The sequence below is a fragment of the Acomys russatus genome, chromosome 16 (genome assembly GCF_903995435.1).
Source record: "Acomys russatus chromosome 16, mAcoRus1.1, whole genome shotgun sequence".
Taxonomy (NCBI): domain Eukaryota; kingdom Metazoa; phylum Chordata; class Mammalia; order Rodentia; family Muridae; genus Acomys; species Acomys russatus.
In genome coordinates, this window is record NC_067152.1 from 26,343,903 (window position 1) to 26,363,555 (window position 19,653).

Here is a 19,653-nt window from a genome sequence, read left to right on the forward strand (position 1 = left end):
TGCCCGAGAACAGTCAGAGGGGAAAAAAGCAAAGTGTTCAGAGTGCCAAGCAGAACATGGAGACGGCCTCTCCCCACGGCATTTTTCAGAACTTGAAAAACCTGAATCTCAACCTTTATGACCCTTCTGGAAGGTAGAAACCACAACCAGAGACCTGGATTCACCCTAAGCAGAAACACCTGTGTGACCAAGAAGCTAGGTCCACAAAAGACCACGGCCTTGTAGACCAATAGCCTCGAAGTGTACTCAGCCCACCAACTCCTACGCCAAAGAACTCTGCGGAAAGCCATTCTATCCTTGGCCTGGACGGTCCATAGAGCTCCCTGACTATAGAAGGCCCCTGCTGGTGGTTTCCAAATATACCCAAATATACAGAGATCCTTTTGGAAGACACGCCACCCTTTACCTCAACAAACCCCAAGGAAACCACAGTGGTGGTCATTACTGCTAATCTCCAAATAGCTCTATCTGTCCCTCAAGTTTCCCAACATGTGACAGAAATGTGCCCAACTTCTGGTTGTTTGGAATCAGGTATGACCAAGTGATCTTCTTCAGCCAATGATGTGAATAGCAGTTGATGAGGGTCAATTTCCAGACTTTTCTCATCACACTGGAACTAATATGTAGAAAGGACATACCAGCCTGAGTTTCTCCAACTAGATTTAAAAATGAAAAAACAATGAAGGGGTTTTGACAGATGGCTCAGTGGTTAAGAGCTCTGGCTGCTTTCCCAGAGGGCATAGGTTCAGTTCCCAGCACCCACGTGGCTGCTCAAATCCATTTGTAACTCTAGGCCTGGGGGATCCTCCGCCCTCTTGTGGTGACCAAAAGTACTGCATACATCTGATGCAGTTGCATACACACAAACAAGACACAAACATAAAAATAAAAATACATATATTTTTAAATAAACATTGAGGACTTCTCTGACTTCTATACACATTTTTATTCCAGTCTCATCTTCTCAGAGACATGATATATAGATGATTCATACATACACACATACATACATGCATGCATACATGGTATTGTAACTTTCATGGTTTATAAATGAATATGCAAATACAAGGCAGTGTCTACATGTACATAGACGAGCAGATATTTTTCAATCTATTTGTTTAATTGGCTGTGCTATAGACATAGATTGCTTATTATCAGTTCATTAATGTTTGCTAAAGTTAAAGCAGAGCATTTCCTTGGCCACACCCCGCTTCTTTCAATTAGGATCTAAACCTTTCTTTGATTGCACACCTTTTGTTGTTTCATTCAGTCAACTTTGGTTCAAATGCTCCTTGAGCGTTACATCTAGGCAGAGAAGTGTGCCCACAGGAAGATCAGTAAGGACAAGCATGAAGGCATGAAGCTATACCGTGGGTGGAACTCTGAGCCACACGGCTTCTTGCCTTTTCCCTTAAGCATTTGATGAACAGGAGGTGGGGGGGGGCAGGTGGGGGGAACACAAGAGGGTGGGGTTGGCACAAGCCCAGTCATTCTGTGGCCAAATCACTTAAGCTCTTCGTTTCTCCTTTGCAGTGAGCTTCATTCAAAAAGATCCCTGCAACTCTGCTCTTTCAAAAGCAAGTTCCGTGGCTAATCCTGTCAGTGCCCTGGTTGTTAGCATGGGAAAGCCATTCCCCCTTCAAAGAACACAGTGTCAAGGTGAAAAAGAGGGCTTGGCCCTTTCTCATCAGAAAAGGATATTCGTAGGCTGTGGGTACAGCTCAGTGTAAGGGAAGGTGAAGATGGCAGCGGTAGACAGGGCTGCAAACATCATAAAGTAAAATGGCAATTTACAGACGGCTCAAGACAAAAGACAACTGTTTGTTTGTTTGTTTGTTTGTGTCCTTCCTGCTTTTCCACTTCCTGCCCTCCCCCTCCTCTTCCTCTCCATCCTCTTCCTCCTCCTCCATCCACCTTTTGCTCTCTCTTACCCTTCTTGTCTCCTTCTGACTTTTTTTTTCCCTTCCATCACAAATCGCAGAGCAAAATTTCAGTCTTATTTTAGCGCACAGGAATCAAACAGATATGAACTTCCCTTCCTTTTTTAGTTATTTAGGGTCTTTTTGTTTGTTTGCTTGTTTCTTTTTAGCTTTTTCTTTGTTTCTTTCTTTGAATGGAGATGTCAAAAAAAAAAAAAAAAAAACCAAACCCCAGGCTGTCCTCAAACTCCACAGCCAAAGAGAGCACTGAACGTCTGGTCCACCTGCCTTCACTTTCCTGCGTGCTGGCATTGCGGTATACACCGCCAAGCCTGTCATTTGCAGTGCGTGGGTTGAATCTCAGGCCTCGTGCACACTAAGCAAACATTCTACACCCCTGCCCCCACTCACTTTTCTAAAATTCTTTCCCTCGCATTCAAACGCTGAATGAAACTCCCCGCATCTTATCGCCAGAATTCTGGATAATTCCTCAACCCTTCTCCGAATCAAGGAATCTCTTGCCTCCCACCCGTTTGCCACCTGTATCTCTACATTTCAGCTCGAGATATGCTGCCTCAGAATCACAGCTAATTGGACATGGAATATGTCCAAGAAGCACTCTTGCCACTTTCATCTTTATCATCTCCCTCGCCCCCATACTGTGCCTTTCTCAGAAGGAGTTCACTCTGGGAAGGAATGGTCTACTGTTTGCCACACAGCCTGTGGGAGCCAATGGGACCTCTGGCTTCCTCTCCGCCTGGGTTTTCAGCCGCAGGCCACACACATGTCTTCTCCCTTTGATCAAACCCAGAGCTCACCAATGAACAGCTCATCACACGAGCCAGCTGTATCTGGGGGATCCCGTCCCTATCTCCCTAGTGCCGGAACTACAGGTGGCCAACCTGTAGTTGCTAGAAATCCAATCTCCTGTCCTATCTCTTTTGAGGCAAAGTATTTTACCCACCAAGCCATCTTCCCTGCCTTCCCCATTTTTCTCCGCCACTAGCGTCTGGCCACATTCTACAACCAACCAACAATGAAGTCAGGATAGGAAAATACAAAAAATATAGATACAAATATCTAGTAATAAACTTAATGTTTAATAAACTTAACTGTTATGTTCTTGAGTGGAAAATAGGTATAGGGATTAGTTTCAGCTCCCATGAGTGAAGAATTACCTTGATGTTGACACGAATAGACCCATGTTTTGTTTCTAGCCTCCCCTGAGAAATTCTTCATTATTGTCACTGGTGAAAATACCACATGAACTGAGTATAGAAATGTCCTGTCCTACTAACACCACACACACACACACACACACACACACACACACACACACACACACACACACACACACACACACACATACACATGAAATCATTTCTCTCAGATTCTTTACACTGGGTATCGGATTCCTCATGCCAGTGAGACTCGGGTTAACTTTTCTACAGCCATAAAGTAAGGGGACTATGATATCAAGTCCCCAACTGGGCACCAAAAGCTGTAAGCCAGCAAATCTTTGAATCTCAGCACTGTAGATTCCCTGTCCTGAACAACAGGAGAGGAAATCGGAACACTAAACACAATTTCTCCAGGGTCCTCTAGGAAGTAAATGCAAGCTTGATTTATATAGTAACTTCTGTGAATCTGACATTGGGTTAACCTTCACTGATTTATCATTAACCCATAGTTTGGTTGGTTTTTTTTGTTTGTTTGTTTGTTTTGGTTTTGGGGGGGTTGTTTTTTTTTTTAACTGCGTGAGACTAGAAAGAAAGCTCCATTGGTAAAGTGTTTAGATCACTCAAACTCATATAAAAAGCTGGGTGCACACCCATAATCCCAGCACTTGGAAGGGCAGAGATACAAGGATCCCTGTAGTTCCCTAGCCAGCCAGCCCAGAATAATCAGTGTGGTATAGGCTCAGTGAGAGAATCTGCCTCAAAATACAAGCTAGAAAATGCCTGAGGAAGATGCCTAACATCAGCTGATCTCTGCATGCACGTGCACGCACATGGTGGGGGATAAAAAGAGAGGAGATAAAAGGAAACAGTAAGGTGGTTTATTTCTCTTCCTTTCTATAACAAAGAGTTGAGGCTCAGAAAGGCCATGTAACATACTAGGAGCCAAGATTCAGACAGAGTTACAATTAAAGACTGAAACTAAAGCAACATTTTCAAACCCAAAATTTGGGGGAGTTTACCTTTCATCCTCACCATCTTTTAGTCACTTTTTAATTTTCAAACATTTACATTCCAATTGGTCAGACCCTAAACTTTTAGTAGCAGCACACGGAGGCCGCCACCACCAACCTTACTGGAGCTTGACATGAAGCCATTTGTATCCGTGCTGAATGCTCTACCCACTGCAAGGCACAAGTCTGAATTTCCTGTACACACATCTGTGAGGAGCCTATAACTTCCTTTAGTCTTTATATTTTGCATGGATGTTTATCCTTGTATGTTTTTTTTTTTAAGTGAGGGAGGTTGGTGCCTCTGCCCATACACCTGCAGTGGGCTCAGATAGAAACCAGGTGAGCCTCACCCATCTGGCTCACTGGCGCATGACATTGTCAAGGTGTTAATGTGAGTTTCGTAACAACGAGGGGCACGCCACATCATGATCCTATCTTCTCACAGTTTGAGCAATTCATGTGATTTCTGGCACCTCGGTATCTTTCTTTCCTTTGACTGACGGGAACATGAGCAGTTGCTTGGATGTCATTGGTTCGTTTTGGAATCAAAACGACATGACTTGCAACTGTCGCTGCTACCCCAAAGCCTTTTCAGTCTGAATGCTCTGGGAACCTACTTCCCACTGAACCACCAAAGCAACCTTTTGGTGCTGGTGCCAGTTAATCCATCCTTGGAACTGTCCTGAGGCTTTTCTCTTACTTGAAATAAAATCAGGGGCCTGAGAAGGCAGCTCCATCTATCAGGCACTTGCTGGCCTGAGTTAGAATTCTGAGCACCAACATACAAAGCCAGATACAGGGGTGCCTGCCTGTAAGGCCAGCACTGGGGGAGGGGTGGAGGCAGAAAGATCTGTGGGACTTGCAGGGCCACTAGTCTAGTCATTGGTGAGCCCTTGGTGATAGACCCTGTCTCAAATAAAGTGGATTCTTACAGAGGGAGATGTCCAGTATCAACTCTGGGCTTCCACACAAATGTACACACACACACACACACACACACACACACACACACACACACACACACACACACCACACACACACACACACGGCCCACATGCAAAAAATCGATCGATCGATCGATTGTAAACAGTTCCTCCTCAGAACCAGTGAGGCCCGAGACAGCCACTCCCTGCTCTGCCCCACTGCTGCTCATCAGTGCAGGCTCACTGCTCCAAAGATGCGGCTTTGTTTCCTCTCTGGATTCATTGGTGTTTATCTGGAATGTTCTTGTGCTCTGGATGTTCCTTCCCTAGTTTCAGGTCTCAACACAAATGTCATCTATGTCAGAATCACCCTTGGCCATGGTCACTAACACCACCGGGGCCTGAGCCCACCTCCTTTTTCTATGTTCTTGGTGTTGACTCTGGCCAATGGGTGACATCAGGAAGAGGCTTTTTCATTGAAAGAACTCATAGGCCATATATGGGAGGTGAGCAGATAAACTTTTCATCTAGTGGAAAAACACTGGTTAGAGTTGAGTGAAGCACGCACGCAGTTTGGATTTTCATGCCAGAATAAGAATTTATTGGGAGGACAAACAAAGGATTTGTATTGCATCTCCATAGACAAAGTGTGTGACCATCGGGTAAACTCCCCTTATGGTCTGCTTCACAAGCATGCCAATCAGCTCCCCCACGCTTAATGGAATTATTTACAGATCACGTTCACATGTTTTATTAAAGCGTAGCATTGGGTGTGCAGTTACGGCTTGGTGTTAGTAGATAGTCCCCAATCCTATTGTAGGTTCTTCAAAGGACAGACTTTGCATCTCCTGGGCTCCAGGATCCAGCCAGGAAATGCTCTGCGGGCTGCCGTTGACCCCAAGGACAGGTCTGTCTCTGTCCACTGCGGTCACTTTTTGCAGTCTTGGGATGCGGTGGAGCTAAGATATCACTGGTATCTTTGGCCTCCTTCTGGCAATGATATCACTAATGCACAAAAGTGTTGCAAGGTCCACACCTAGATCTTGTGACACAAGGGTTAGCGACACAGGGCCCAATGGGCTTGTCACATGCATTGGTTGTGGCACAGGGATTGCAAGGGAGCCTGGAGACAGAAAATCATTGGCACAAGTTAGGGCAGAGTGATAAAAACACACACAAGAAGATGCTAAAGACAGAATATCTCCAAGCAGAAGTTTGAAAGGATGAGTAGGTTTCCACCAAGAAAACAGCTCACCCCAAGAAAAAGTTATGTTGCATACTCACTTGCAGTCCTCGCTCTCCAGCAGACCCCGGTACGTGTTGATCTCGCACTCCAGCCTGGACCGGATGTCCAGCAGCACCTGGTACTCCTGGTTCTGACGCTCCAGGTCAGACCGGATCTCACTAAGCTGAGACTCCACATTGGTGATCATGCACTGCACCTGGGACAGCTGGGAGCTGTAGCGAGCCTCGCTCTCTGTCAGCGTGTTCTCCAGAGAGTTTCTCTGTAGTGAGAAGAGAGAGGTTGTCTCAGAGCTGTTCCCTCTAAAGGGTCCTGCATGGCCTTCCAAAGAAGTCACAAGCTTCTAGAGCTAAGGAGAGGGAGTGGCCCCAAGGACACCCCAGTGACTCTGCCTCCCAACTCCACACTGCTCAGCAGCAGGGCTGGACACTACACACCATGTTGTGCTGGGCCTGCAGCTCGATCTCCAGGGAGTTGACTGTGCGCCTCAGCTCGATGATCTCCGCCTGGCAGGACTGCAGCTGCTCTGAGCTGGACACCACCTGCTTGTTCAGCTCCTCGGTCTGCAATCGGCAAAGACAGAAACAGGCTCAGACCCTGCCTTAGGGTCCTAGGGGACTCGGTTGCAGAGCGACCACAGGCTCAGATGCCCACCTGTGTGGTGAACCATTCCTCCACCTCCCGGCGGTTGGTCTCCACCAGGGCCTCGTACTGACACCTGGTCTCGTTGAGCACACGGTTGAGGTCCACAGTGGGAGCAGCGTCCACCTCGATGTTGAGGCGGTCTCCAAGCTGGCAGCGCAGGGTGTTGACTTCCTGATGGAAGAAGCAGAAGAGTTTAAAACACTGCATCACGGATCTTGATGTTCTCCTTGAGAGAATGCAGGAGGACTTCTGGTGCATTTAATCATTCTGCAGCCTCCATTCCCTTCTTTCCCAGAATCCTTTTCCCCATGGCCAGTGACTGACTGACTCCCTTTTACAAAGCTCCTTCAAGTCTATGACCTCATTTCGTCCTTCCTACTCAACGTAACACTTCTTATTCAGAGGGAAGTGGTGGTTTGGTATCAATCTGAGACAGAGATGACAACCATTTAAATTCTGGCCCCTCCGAGCCCAGATCGCGGGTCTTGCTGGACTATCTCAGCACACACATCCTTAAGGGTTTTTATCCTTAAGCATGGACAAAGTCTGACTGCGAAGAAAATAAAGAACACTTGCTTCAAAACCTGTCATCCTGGCATAAAAGGGCCTTGACTGGTGATGTGTGGCTTTTGCTGAAGGAAGTGACTGTCTACGCCTTTTACTCCTGGTCTCTTTGTGGAGCCAACAGACCTTGGTTCTGGGCTTATATAGCCATCAGACAGAACTTAAATTGTATCTCATCTTCACCACTCCCATATAACTTCTAGAAGCTTCTAAAAGAATGGTTCTCAGCCTTCCTAATGCTCCGACCCTTTCATACAGTTCCTCACATTGTGGTGACCCCCAACCATAAAATTATTTTTGTTGCTACTTCATAACTGTAATTTGGCTACTGTTAGAAATTGTAATGTCAATGCCTGATGTGCAGGTGGTCTTAGGTGACCCCTGTAAAAGGGTCGTTCCGCCCCCAAAGGGGTTACAACCAAAGGCTGAGAACCATTGTTCTAGAACCTTCAAACTGCTCGTCTTGTTTAAAGAGATTCTTCTGAGGCTCTTAAGGGCTTTGCACAAATTTGGTGCACAATCGGATCTTGATCAGTATTAATTGTCGCCCCCCCCCCGTGGGGTTCTTGGATTTACAGTTTTCGTATGTCTGTTTCCTTGTGCCTGTGACCAGGGAGTGCTGGGAAACACTTTACTGCAGGCTTCTTTCAAGCAACACAAGGAGCAGAAAGCATTCTGGATGGGGAGGAAGAGCTGTGCCCTGAGTCCAGCTCAGCACTCGTATTGGGTGGCCCTGAGCCACCCTCCCCTCTACAGATACCGAGAATCTCGGTCTGCCATGGTGTCCACAGATCCTCTCATCTGGGAGCGACAGAGGCCAGAGCAGCTGCGTTGGCTTTGACTGTTCCTCATTACTGACCGAGCTAGCCAACTTCCTTTATTCTTGTTCCTGCCTCTGGTAGAAAAATCCTAATCTCCTGTCATGATTTTTCTTTCTTTAAGATTACTCATTCTCTACAAATGCAATATTTTTGTTTGTTTGTTTGGAGAACAGTTTTCTGAGCTAATTGAGCCTCTCCCCACAGCCTGTGGCAGTTGGAAACATGTCCTGGCCGGTCCGACCGTGTGCTAAGCTTTGGCAAACTTCACCTGCTCGTGGTTCTGCTTGAGACACAGCAGCTCTTCCTTCAGGGACTCCACCTGCGCCTCCAGGTCAGACTTGCAGAGGGTCAGCTCGTCCAGGATCCTGCGCAGGCCGTTGATGTCGGACTCCACCAGCTGCCGCAGGGACAGCTCCGTCTCATACCTGCAATCATGGGAGAAACAGGGACCGACTGGGTGGGAGCGTGCCTGGCCTTGGCTCTGCTTTGGTTTGGTTTGTTGGAGAAGCAGGAACTACGGATACTGGTTTTTATAACCATCTCCTTCCACTTAAATTGTCAAGACCCAGCAGTAGATCCTAGAGGGAAATGCATGATACTTTCACAAAAAGCCAACAGATCTAAGGAGATAAGAGCTTGGAAACATCTAGGCTTCTGGGATGAATGCATGTCCCACATCCTCATAACTGAGTCCTGTGCACGGTGGAGGACCATGCTGTTCACAGACATCCAGTTTGGCGGAATTGGGGTTGGCATCGGAGACGCCATTCTACAGAGGAAAAGAGGGAGTGCAGATCTTGGGAGAAACTCCTAAGGGATATCTTGCTCAACATTTGGCTGCATGACCGACAGACTAAGGGGAAGGAGAGAAGGAAGGTGGCGATACGAGCTACAGCAGCCCCGTGGATCCACCTACTCACTTGGTCCTGAAGTCATCAGAAGCCAGCTTGGCATTGTCAATCTGCACCACCAGCCTGGCGTTCTCAGACTTGCCGCACAAGATCTAAAAACCACAACACATCGTATAATGAGCAGGGGCCTGGTTCATCTCATCAACAGAAATCCTATAGATTTGTTTCTATGGAAACATCAGCATTTTTTTTTAATCACAGTGTATCATATATCTATTATATTCTATCCATGCACAACACTCAAAAATTATCCGAGGGACTTAAGTCTGAAGACAGACATGCAGCTACACAAAGAAGCGTTAGCAGATGGTCTTGCTTTTTATGCTTTCTTAATAAACGATATTAAGAAGCTGATGAAAAACAACTCACATTTGTTTAAGACAACCTGCTCTTTGGTTGGCTCTAAGGGATAAAAAGATTGCACTGTTAAGAAATTCTCAGTCGAGTGGTCAAGGTGATTGCTAAGGCGGCAGGCGCAGGGGCCTAGGGGAGGGAGGTTCTTCCATTCCCCTGGCCACCCAGGATGGCTTGGTACTATTTCTATCTGGTGTGCAAACTTTCTGGGTTAAGCTGAATACTTGGTTCCCCCACTGGACATTGAATGCCACAGTGGAGTCAGGGGGAAAAGGTACCAGAGAAGAAGGCAACCAGAAGTCAGAGCATCAACCTACCCAGCTAAGGAAGGGGAAAAAATGGTCCTTTCTACTACATGGCTTCCTTCTTTGGCTCAGTTCTTTTCTCTTACCTCAGGAGAATGCTTCCAGAGCTCAGAAACGCCCAGTAGTCACTCTGAATAAAAGCAGGGAGTTACCTAAACTCCTATTACCTCCACTGACTCTAGCATATGCCAACATTCAAAACTAGCAGTCTCAGGTCTGCAAATGGAGGAAAAATGTTTTAAAAGCTGGAAGCACAATTATCAAATTTTCTACCATACCAAGAGCTCGTGTCATTTCTGTGTCTCAAATATTCTCCTGACAACTTCCTGCCAGAGATGCTGTGATGCCCATCCCCCTCACCTTCTGCTGCAGCTCCTCAATGGTCCTGAAGTAGGCCTGGTAGGCAGGACACAGCAGGGGCTCCTGCTGCTGGTTCCTCTCCTGGATCCTACACTCCAGCTCCGCATTCTCTTGCTCCAGCTGCCTCACCTTCTCCATGTAGGAGGCCAGGCGGTCGTTCAGGAACTGCATGGTCTCCTTCTCGCTGCCGTTGAAGGAGCCCTCGCAGAACCAATTGCAGTTGCCCACATTGGCGGGGATGTTGCAGGCCCCGGGCAGGGTACAGCCGTGGCAGCTGGGGGGCACGCAGGGCCTGGAGGAACAGCTGGTGCGGCAGCTCATGGTGGGCAGGCAGCAGTTGTATGGCATGGTGCTGGAGGGAGTGAGATGCCTGGCTGAAGAAGACACGATGTGAGTTCTCCAAGCCTCAGAGCTCTGGGTACCCTTCCTCTGGCAAGTATATATACTCATTCCAAAGAGGGTGTGGACATATCAGGCAGTCTATCTTTTTTTTTTTTTTCTTTTGGCTTTGCTCACTTAGTGATGGTCAGAGGCCTCCCCATGCATTTCTTATGCTTCCTCAGAAGACTCCCTTACCTCATAAAAGGCTTTACTTGGGCCTCTCCCTCCGCCAGGACTCTTCTGCCATGCTGTGCATCATGAGGTATGAGCTTCGTGGTGTGACTTCAAAGGACAGGTCTCATGAAAGAAGGCCTGGCCTTTATTAGTAGGGTGTGGCAGGTCAAGGGACAGACAGGGTTGCTACTCCGTGGGGGCCCTGACACTTCGGTGAGCCTCTGGCTCTGCTTGATGAAACAGAGAAAGCAGAGCTTTTGCTATGTCGCAGTTCTCAAAAAGAGAACCAGGTGCCAAGACATCCCAGTTTCTTGCAAGCCTGCTTCTAGACACATCCACCAACCAAACCACAGACAACACTAGCATCATGGTCTGTCTTGGGCAGGGTGCTAGTCACTGTGAGGAGCGGATGGGAGAGAAGTGATCCTGGCAGAGGAGTCTCACCCTTGCTGTAAGCCTGCACAGTTCCCAGATAACCCTAGCTGGCATTTTTTCCCACACATTTGGATCTTACCAGCCCTCGCACAAGCCTTCCACAGGGATCTCATTCCCATTTTACCCACAGCAAATCCAAGTGTCACCAGCGGGAGACGTTAATGTGGTTACAAGTCTAACATCGGCTTCTATTCTTTCTGTCATTTCACACCGCTGCTGTACAAAGAGTCCACTTCCCTTTCCAGCCTCTTGGGTTGAGCTTACCTCTGTTCTGCGCTGTCCTTTTGCCCTGAGCGTGACATCATCCCTAACTTGTGTGCTTACCTCTCTGTTTGAGCTCCTGAAGGAAAGGATGGGGTTCAATTTATCCTTGAGGACCTTGCTACATGAGGGGCATAGTGAGTGAGCATGGGCCAAATAGATGAAGACATAAGCAAGGGGTAATAACCCAAGGCAGGAAGCGACAAGGAACATATGAAAGGCTTGCCTATTGAGGCAGGCAAGCATCGTCAGGACTGGATGTTCACAGACAGGGAACTGTGCTGGGATGGAGTGGTGTGGTGTCTAAGACACACACACACACACACACACACACACACACACGGAGAGGGGGCGGGCAAGGCAGGAAGTTCAGGTGAGCTTTGCTGCAAGCATAGAAGGAGAATCCAGCATGGTGGAGGAACTCAAGTGTGTCTGGGTGTCAGTGAAGGGAAGTGGCAAAATAAATAAATAAATAAAAATAAAACAATGCCATCCAAAAAGGCTATAGCCACATGCTACCAGACCTCTATGGAAGACTTGGACCACCCTGGTGTCAGCACCCATGTGAGTTTTGGAGCCTGCGGTGTAACAAAAGTTTTGAGGCACCATTTCAACAAATGGTTACCAGTTTTAGGAAAAGGAAGAACAGACTAGGCAGATAGACCAGAAAGCAGGTTATTATTGCAGTCCAGGCAAGCAACAGTAAGGGATAAGAGGAGCCAAAGGACAGAGTCCAGGCTAGGGATGCCAACGACAGATACAGCTATGATGGGGGTACAGGTGTGAGGGTTACAAAAACGGGGATAGATAGGAGTGAGGTGTAGAGAGAAAGGCAAAGGCTGAGTTACAGAGAAATGGAGAAAAAGTGAGAAATGAGTTTACAGCATCACAAATGGAGGGGGAGGAAAGCTTCTCAAAGAAAGGAGGCCTTGCAGGCTGGAGAGATGGATGACGGGAAGGTCTGAGTCCAGATCCCCAGCACTCCCATTTGAAGGCCAGGCACGGAAGCACACGGCTGTAATCACAACACTGGGAACATGGACACAGTAGATCTCTGAAGCTTTCTGGACAGCTAGCCTAGACAGTCAGTGAGCTCCAGGTTCAATAAAGGGCTCTGTCTCCAAAACTGAGGTGAAGAACATGTGAGGAGGAGACCCAACATCAACTTCTGGCCCAAACACACATGGACACACACCAGAGAGAGGGGTGGGGTGGGTTGGGTAACAGAGAGACACATCATTTGAGAACTGTCAAGTACATCCACAAGGTCATTTGCACAATCAGGGCCATGGAGATGGTGTTGAGTAGACCAAAAGGTTGTCAGGACCCTCCTAGCATCAGGGGTATGCCTACCTACCACGCATAACACCTGTGTTCACAGAGTAATATCCACACCGAACTTTAATAAACTGAGTTTTCAAACATGCCAGGGTGTCCATTCCTTAGAGAACGTCCACCATATTGCATTTGTACACTTGATTATAAAGCATGTAAGCTTTGGTCTCAAGGATCAGAGTTTTATACAATAGTTGGACCTTGGAAGATAATTGCACTTGAAACAGTTCAGAGATGCTCCACCTGTTTGAACTCGGATGACTCATGGCAGTTTGTGACTTAGGAGCAATCATCCCAGAGGCCCGGCCTGTGGGTAAGACACCACTTCAACTTTGTTAAGCAGAGTACTGTTTGATACTCAGTCATTTATCTCAAGAGGAAGGCATCATCCATGCAGAGGAAGGGCTTCTCACTCTCCTCACAGCAGGCGACAAAGTGCAGCACAGAGAGAGGTGCTCCGGATAGATCCAAGCCACTCAGCTACTCAGCCAGCCTCTCAACCATCTGACTTCTTTTCCACCTCCTCACATAGAGCGCAAATGCCAGCATGGTCCAAAGAGAGAAGGACGATCTTGAAACCAAAGGCTGCCAAAGTCTTATGATCTCCTCATCCATGCTGCCCCTGTTTTACCAGTGGGGAAACTGAGCTTCAGAATAAAGAAATGATGGTCCAGGATCCAATCATTGGAACTTTAATCCACTGATCCTCACGGCATCCCCAGCCCCATCAACATGCTGCCGGAATGATGGATAATTTTTTTTTTAATCTCCTCTGGTATTACCTGGAACCTGAAATCAAATGCAGTGGGAGGACAACAAAGGCCATCTCTATCCATTGCTATGTTTTGTGTTGATGAATTAAGGGTGCACATGGATGCAACAATAGTCTAGCAATACCCAGCCTCCTTGGTATCTCTTCTTAATTGTTTTCTAAGTTGATACTGTAATTATATCCCAGAAATTTAGATGCAACAATATCCTGTCAGGTATAGAATGATACCTAGACAGTGTAGGGTAACTTAGAACAGTAATCCGTTAAGCAACAAGCCCCTACTCCAGAGTAGTACACTTAACTCCCTCCACCACAAAGGTACACAAAGGCAGCCATAACAAAATTTGAGTGTGTACATATATGTGTGTATAAAGACATGTATATATGTGTGCATGTATGTATGTATATATATATATATATTCTTAAAAATTATAGCTGATGGGACAGTAAGATGGCTCAGCAGGTAAAAGGCACACCAATTGTTTGTCAACTGTGTTTTGTGAACATAATTTTATTAATATTGGCTCTGAAGTCCTTCACAGAATTTTAAGAGTCTATACACTGGGTTTTAGTTTGGGTTCCCTTTTCTTTTTCTTTCTTTTTTTTTTTTTTTTTTTTTTTTTTTTTTTTTTTTTTTTATGGTCAGATGACAAAGCCATTTTTCCAAGATTAAAAGGATCTCTAAAGAGTTTTGGGGTGTCTTGAGATTAGTGTACGTTTTGTTGGATTTTTGCTGGAGTGTCCCAGGTGTCCTCTAAAGATGTAGACTATGTATTTCCACACCACTAGTCTCCTTTCTTATTTTTATGTGTTCCGTCATTATTTTATATATCAAAGTATTGTTAGCTTTAATGACTAAATATTATTTGAAATGAATTCAAACAAATAATGACTGTCACTGTTAAAAAAAAATTGCACTTGTTGGGGCCTGTGAGATGGCTCAGCAGGTAAAGGTCTGCTACCAAGCCTGCCAACCTGAGCCCCATCCCTGAGATCCACAGAGTGGAAGGAGAGAACTGATTCCTGTAAGCTGTCCTCTGGCCTCCACACGTGCAGAATGGCCTGTGACCCCACATGCATTCATACATACATACAAAAAAAATTACTTATTTTTAATACATAAAAAATTATTAAAGTCAAATCTAATATAAAATTAATAACAAAAGGTCCTTGTGTTCTAGAAGGGCTAACATCAACTTTAGAGCACAGCTGATAGAGTAAACGTCAGATTAGATAAAGATAAAAAGCAAAACAAGTAAACTGCAAGTCATAGATGAGGCAGTTGTCTCAGATAGCACAAACAAGTTTAAAAACAGAAAACGTGAACGAGAACGTGAGAGAGAAGCCATGAAAATTCAAGATCTGCTTAAAGGAGTCTAGAAGTGACAGTATGAAAAACTCAAGGACAGTCTTCCCTCTGGAAGACATCTGTTACGCCTTTCAGATTTGGTAAAGGTTTAAAATACTAAGATGGATTTGGCCACAGCAAGCTACACAAGTAACAATACCGATGACAACATTCCTGTAACTGACTTTAAGTTTTAACACAAGGCTTAACAAGGACAATCTGACTGTAAAATTCATGTGAGAATGGAATCAAATACCCAAACAACCTTAAAAAAAAAAAAAGAACAAAGTACTAGAGGATGTACATTTCCTGGCTTTAAAGCTTACCACGAAGCTATGATTTCAACATGGTGGCTATCACAGTTCTGATGAGTGATGTCTAAGTAATTGGGCATCCGCATGCAGAAGAGTGAGGTTTGGCCTTTGGTCACACCATAAAGAAACTATGTGGCTTTAAAAGGAGCAGAGAGCCATCCCGGTTCTCAGGAGGAAGAAAGGAGATGGTGAGTCTGAGTCCTGCCTAGGACACACAGAAAGATCCTGACCCTCACTGTGAGAACTCCAACTAGAAAATTTAAGCGGAAAGATAGGAGGAAGTCTTCTGGGTCTTGAGTTTTTTTTTTTTTTTTTAAAAGTTTCTTGGGGCTGGGAAGATGGCTCAGCCATTAAGAGCACATGTTTCTCTTCTAAAGGACTTGAGTTCAAATCCCAGCACCCATGTCATCCTCATAACCCCTGCACCTATAGCTTCAGGAGATCCAATGTCCTTTTCTGGCGCCTGCTGACACCAGCAGAAAACACACGTGCGCGCGCGCACGCACACACACACACACACACACACACACACACACTTAAAATTACATTTTTAGAGTAAAATTAGATTGGACTTCAAATTTAAAGCTCTTCTGTAACGAAGATACTTTATTTTCACCGAGAAAGTGAAAAACTAACTTTTGAAGGGAAAAGCAATTTTATGAATCATCTGCTGGAGAGGAAGCCTGTGTCCTGGGCATTAAAAGCATATCTACAAATTAAAAGCATATCTACAAATTAAAAGCATATCATCAACAAATTAAAAGCATATCATCTACAAATTAAAAGCATATCTACAAATTAAAAGCATATCATCTACAAATTAAAAGCATATCTACAAATTAAAAGCATATCTACAAATTATTAAAAGCATAAAGTGAGCCAGACTTTAAAACCCAGGCAATGGGTCTTAGGAAATATCTCCCCAAAGATCTATAAACAGCCTGCACACACAAAAAAGTATAACACCAAGAAAACACAAAACAAAACTACAGTGAACGCTACATCATGTGCACTGGGATGGCCTGTTTTTTTGTTGTTTTGTTTTGTTTTGTTTTGTTTTGTTTTTGCGATCGTTGTGATTGTTTTAAAGCATGGGAAAAAACACAGATGTTTGTAAGAATATCACACAATGATTGTAAATCTTGTATTCAGTCAGTGAGCATGTCAACTAGCACAGAGTTGGGGCAAACAGTTATCCAGTTTTTGAAAATATGTAGTTACAACATAACCTAGCAATTTTATTCCTGTGTATCTATACCTGAATAATTGAGCATGTACACCCAAGCAAGGTGTGGTGGCTTATATGTGAAGCTTCAGGCCTTGGAAGTTTGAGGCAAAAGGACTGCCATGAGTTCAAGGCCAGCCTAAGCTATGTGGTGAATGCCAAGCAGCCTAGGCTATGGGATAAGACTCTGTCTGAAAATCACAGAGACGGGATGAGGAGATGATGCACGTGGTAGGGCTCTTGCTAAGTGAGAATCCATGCTCAGATCCTCCAACACCCAAATAAGCATCTGCAGTGACTCATGCTTGAAATCCCAACATTAGGAGATGTAAGTCGGATTCCAGAATTTCGTTGGCCAGTCTACCTAAATTAGTGAGTTCTCAGTTTATTTGTCTTAAGAAATAAGATGGAATGGAGAGAAAAGGGGAAAAACAACTAGGGTTGCCATCTGGGTTCCACAAGTGCACATATGGGCATGCATGCCTGCGCGTGCGCGCACGCACAAACACACACACAAACACACACACACCATACGTCACACACAGAAAGAAGGAAGACAGAGGAAGTGGTAGAAGGCAGGGAGGAAAAAAAAACACATGTTCACACTAAAATTTGAACACAACAATTTAAGACAATTTTCTCCTAATAACCAAAACTTGAAAGCAATCCCAAGATGCAATATTCATAGTACATGTTACATACTAGAGAATGGGTGACTCTGAAGAACTAAATTACGCAAAAACAAGCCAACCATAGGATGTCACATGCCCTACGATTCTACTTATATTGTTACCAGACTTGGGGGGGTCACAGCCTGTGCCCTAACAAGATGGTTTCAGTCACCCATCTTCAGTAGATCCAATTAAAACAGCCATATTGCTAGTGAAAAGCAAAAGAAGGAGATTCATTCAGTGTGCTCACATTTAGGAAGAGAAACAAGGCTATCCAGTAATGCACCCCAAATCCTTCTTTAATATGCTAAAGGCCAAGTTTAAGTGGAGGGCAAGGGTTATGCATAGCTTGGCCTTCTAGGTCAAAGGGTAGCTCTGCCCGTCAATGACTCTGCTCTCCTGCAAGATGCTCAGACAAATGCAACTCTCTTTCCACACGGAAAAGAGTCCCCTTTGGCTTTAGGGTCTTCTCTCTTTTCCCAGCAAGAAATTCCTGGGGAATTCTCGTTTCTAAGGTCCATTGGTCAAAAGTTTGAGAGCCAAAGAGAAATGTCCATTTGGATTTTGAGGTGTCCAGAATAGGCAAAACTATAGAGACAAAACTTGGGGGGGAATGGGAAATGACTGCTAATGAGTACAAAGTTTTAATGGGTAATTAAATGCTCTAAACTTGTAGTTACTTCTGTAAATGTAAAAGAATTTTAAGACATTTAATTTCATATTTTACATAAACCTTATGATATATAAATTATATAAGTTGCATTTTAATTATATGTGAGTAAAGTTGTTTTGAAATGGGAGTTCAGAAAAAGACTATTGGAATAATGTCAGAAGTAATATTTAATAATGACTGGGGAGTTTTCCATGGCTATTGAAGTATATAAATCAACTCAAGAATCATCTGAGTCCCCTAGAGAAAAAGAAAACCAAACTCACCCTTAACATAATGTAATATAGTTTCACAGCACAAGAGATAACGGAAAGATCATAGAAGCAAACAAACAAAAACATAGATATAGAAGTAGAAATGATTGATTGATAGATAGATAGATAGATAGATAGATAGATAGATACATAGATAGATACATAGATACATAGATAGATACATAGATGGATACTTAGATACATGGATACATGGATAGATACATGGACACATAGATGATAGATACATAGATAGATCAAATACTTGTCCCTGATAAAAGCAACAATAAGCTCATTATTAGTGAAAAGCTCTAGTGTATAGGAGAACTGGGAATAAACCAGACAAGGGACTTGAGGAAATTTGCATGAGGCATAGGCATGCTGAGAGTGAACGTGCCCTGCAGAAAGAAGCTGGAGCTAGGGCATTCTGAGCCCAGCACAGAGTGCCACTCAGATGTTTTTCCCCAGGGTCATGCCTGAGCTCTACCGATGCCAACCATAAAAGGAACAGCAACACTCAAAGAAGTAGAACACATGAGAGCACAGGAATTGCGGAATCACACTGAAGTGACATCATCACAGAAGACTTAGCTAAAAGGTTGGATGATAAGAGGACTGGGGCAGTGACCTTGACCCAGACACAGTCTGCATTGTGGATTGGAGCCATTAACCTTGACTAGACATCAGCAAGTGCTGGCAGGAACAGAACCTTTGGCATTCACAGATACCACAGACTTAATAACTTAACCTTGGAGGCAGTGTCCCATATTCATTATTTCCAGTGGCTAAAATACTCAGATAAGAAGAGGATCACTTTAAGAATCTGTGGGATACTACTTAGACATGACAGGTAGCCCTTTGTGCGACTATGAGTTATCTGGTGTTTCCCAAAGGAGAGTTAGGTGTCCTCCTAGGAAGAATGGAAGAAATCCTCAATGCTTACTTGAAAGCAGCACTCTTCTCTCCTATATAGCTAACACAAAGAGAACAGACTTTGGGTTCCATCCCATCCTCGTTCCTTCCCCAGTGTGCACAAGTTCCTGGTCCTTGTTAGTCGATCAGCAGATGCGAGCTCCCATCTTCATCCAATAGTGAATTAGGGGAAAAAAATTAAAATTCTGTAATGCCAGCCCACAATGGATGTGTTTATCACATTCACATGAGGCCCTTTGCCCAACTGTTCTTCCCCTTCAATGCCAGCCTGCATGGATGCTGGCACTCATTGTGCCTAATGAGTGTTAGCACAGGGTTAAGCTATACAGCCCCCTCCTGCTTTCAAGCGACTTCAATCAAATCACACAGAGAATAAACACTCTGAAAAGGATGGATACACATGAAACTCATGTCTGTTTGCAAGAGGAGAGTTTATTTGGTTTGGAGGGACTGCAAGAAAGGATAGAAGAAGCAGAGAGAACCACGAAATACCTTGTGTGGCCCCATCACAGATCAGACCTCTCAGACCCCCCAGAATCGAACTGGGTGGTCAGGAAGAAACCCTGGATGAAGTTGCTCCAGTGGGCCGGACTCAGGACCAGACCACAGCACTAGGCCTTTGCTCTCCTTCCACGTAATGGTTCCTC

General features: G+C 44.9%; 1 protein-coding gene across 1 annotated transcript; it reads right to left on the minus strand.

Moving 5' to 3' along the window:
* Positions 1-5,999: 5,999 nt before the first annotated feature.
* Positions 6,000-10,599, minus strand: LOC127200380 (keratin, type I cuticular Ha3-I). Its single transcript, XM_051158584.1, has 7 exons — positions 10,237-10,599; positions 9,227-9,309; positions 8,575-8,731; positions 6,931-7,092; positions 6,714-6,839; positions 6,318-6,538; positions 6,000-6,156 (listed from the first exon to the last, which is right to left on the minus strand). Exons 1-7 carry the CDS (start codon positions 10,582-10,584, stop codon positions 6,039-6,041), a joined length of 1,215 nt encoding a protein of 404 aa, XP_051014541.1. The 5' UTR covers positions 10,585-10,599; the 3' UTR covers positions 6,000-6,038.
* Positions 10,600-19,653: the final 9,054 nt, after the last annotated feature.

Bases quoted from the DNA above. Each gene is read 5' to 3' on its own strand.
- LOC127200380 (XM_051158584.1), bottom strand. From the start codon at position 10,584: ATGCCATACAACTGCTGCCTGCCCACCATGAGCTGCCGCACCAGCTGT. The intron at 9,310-10,236 runs GTGAGGGGGATG...TGTGGTTTTTAG, and splicing joins TTGAGGAGCTGCAGCAGAAG to ATCTTGTGCGGCAAGTCTGA. The intron at 6,157-6,317 runs GTGAGTATGCAA...TTCTGTCTCCAG, and splicing joins CTGGAGAGCGAGGACTGCAA to GCTCCCTTGCAATCCCTGTG.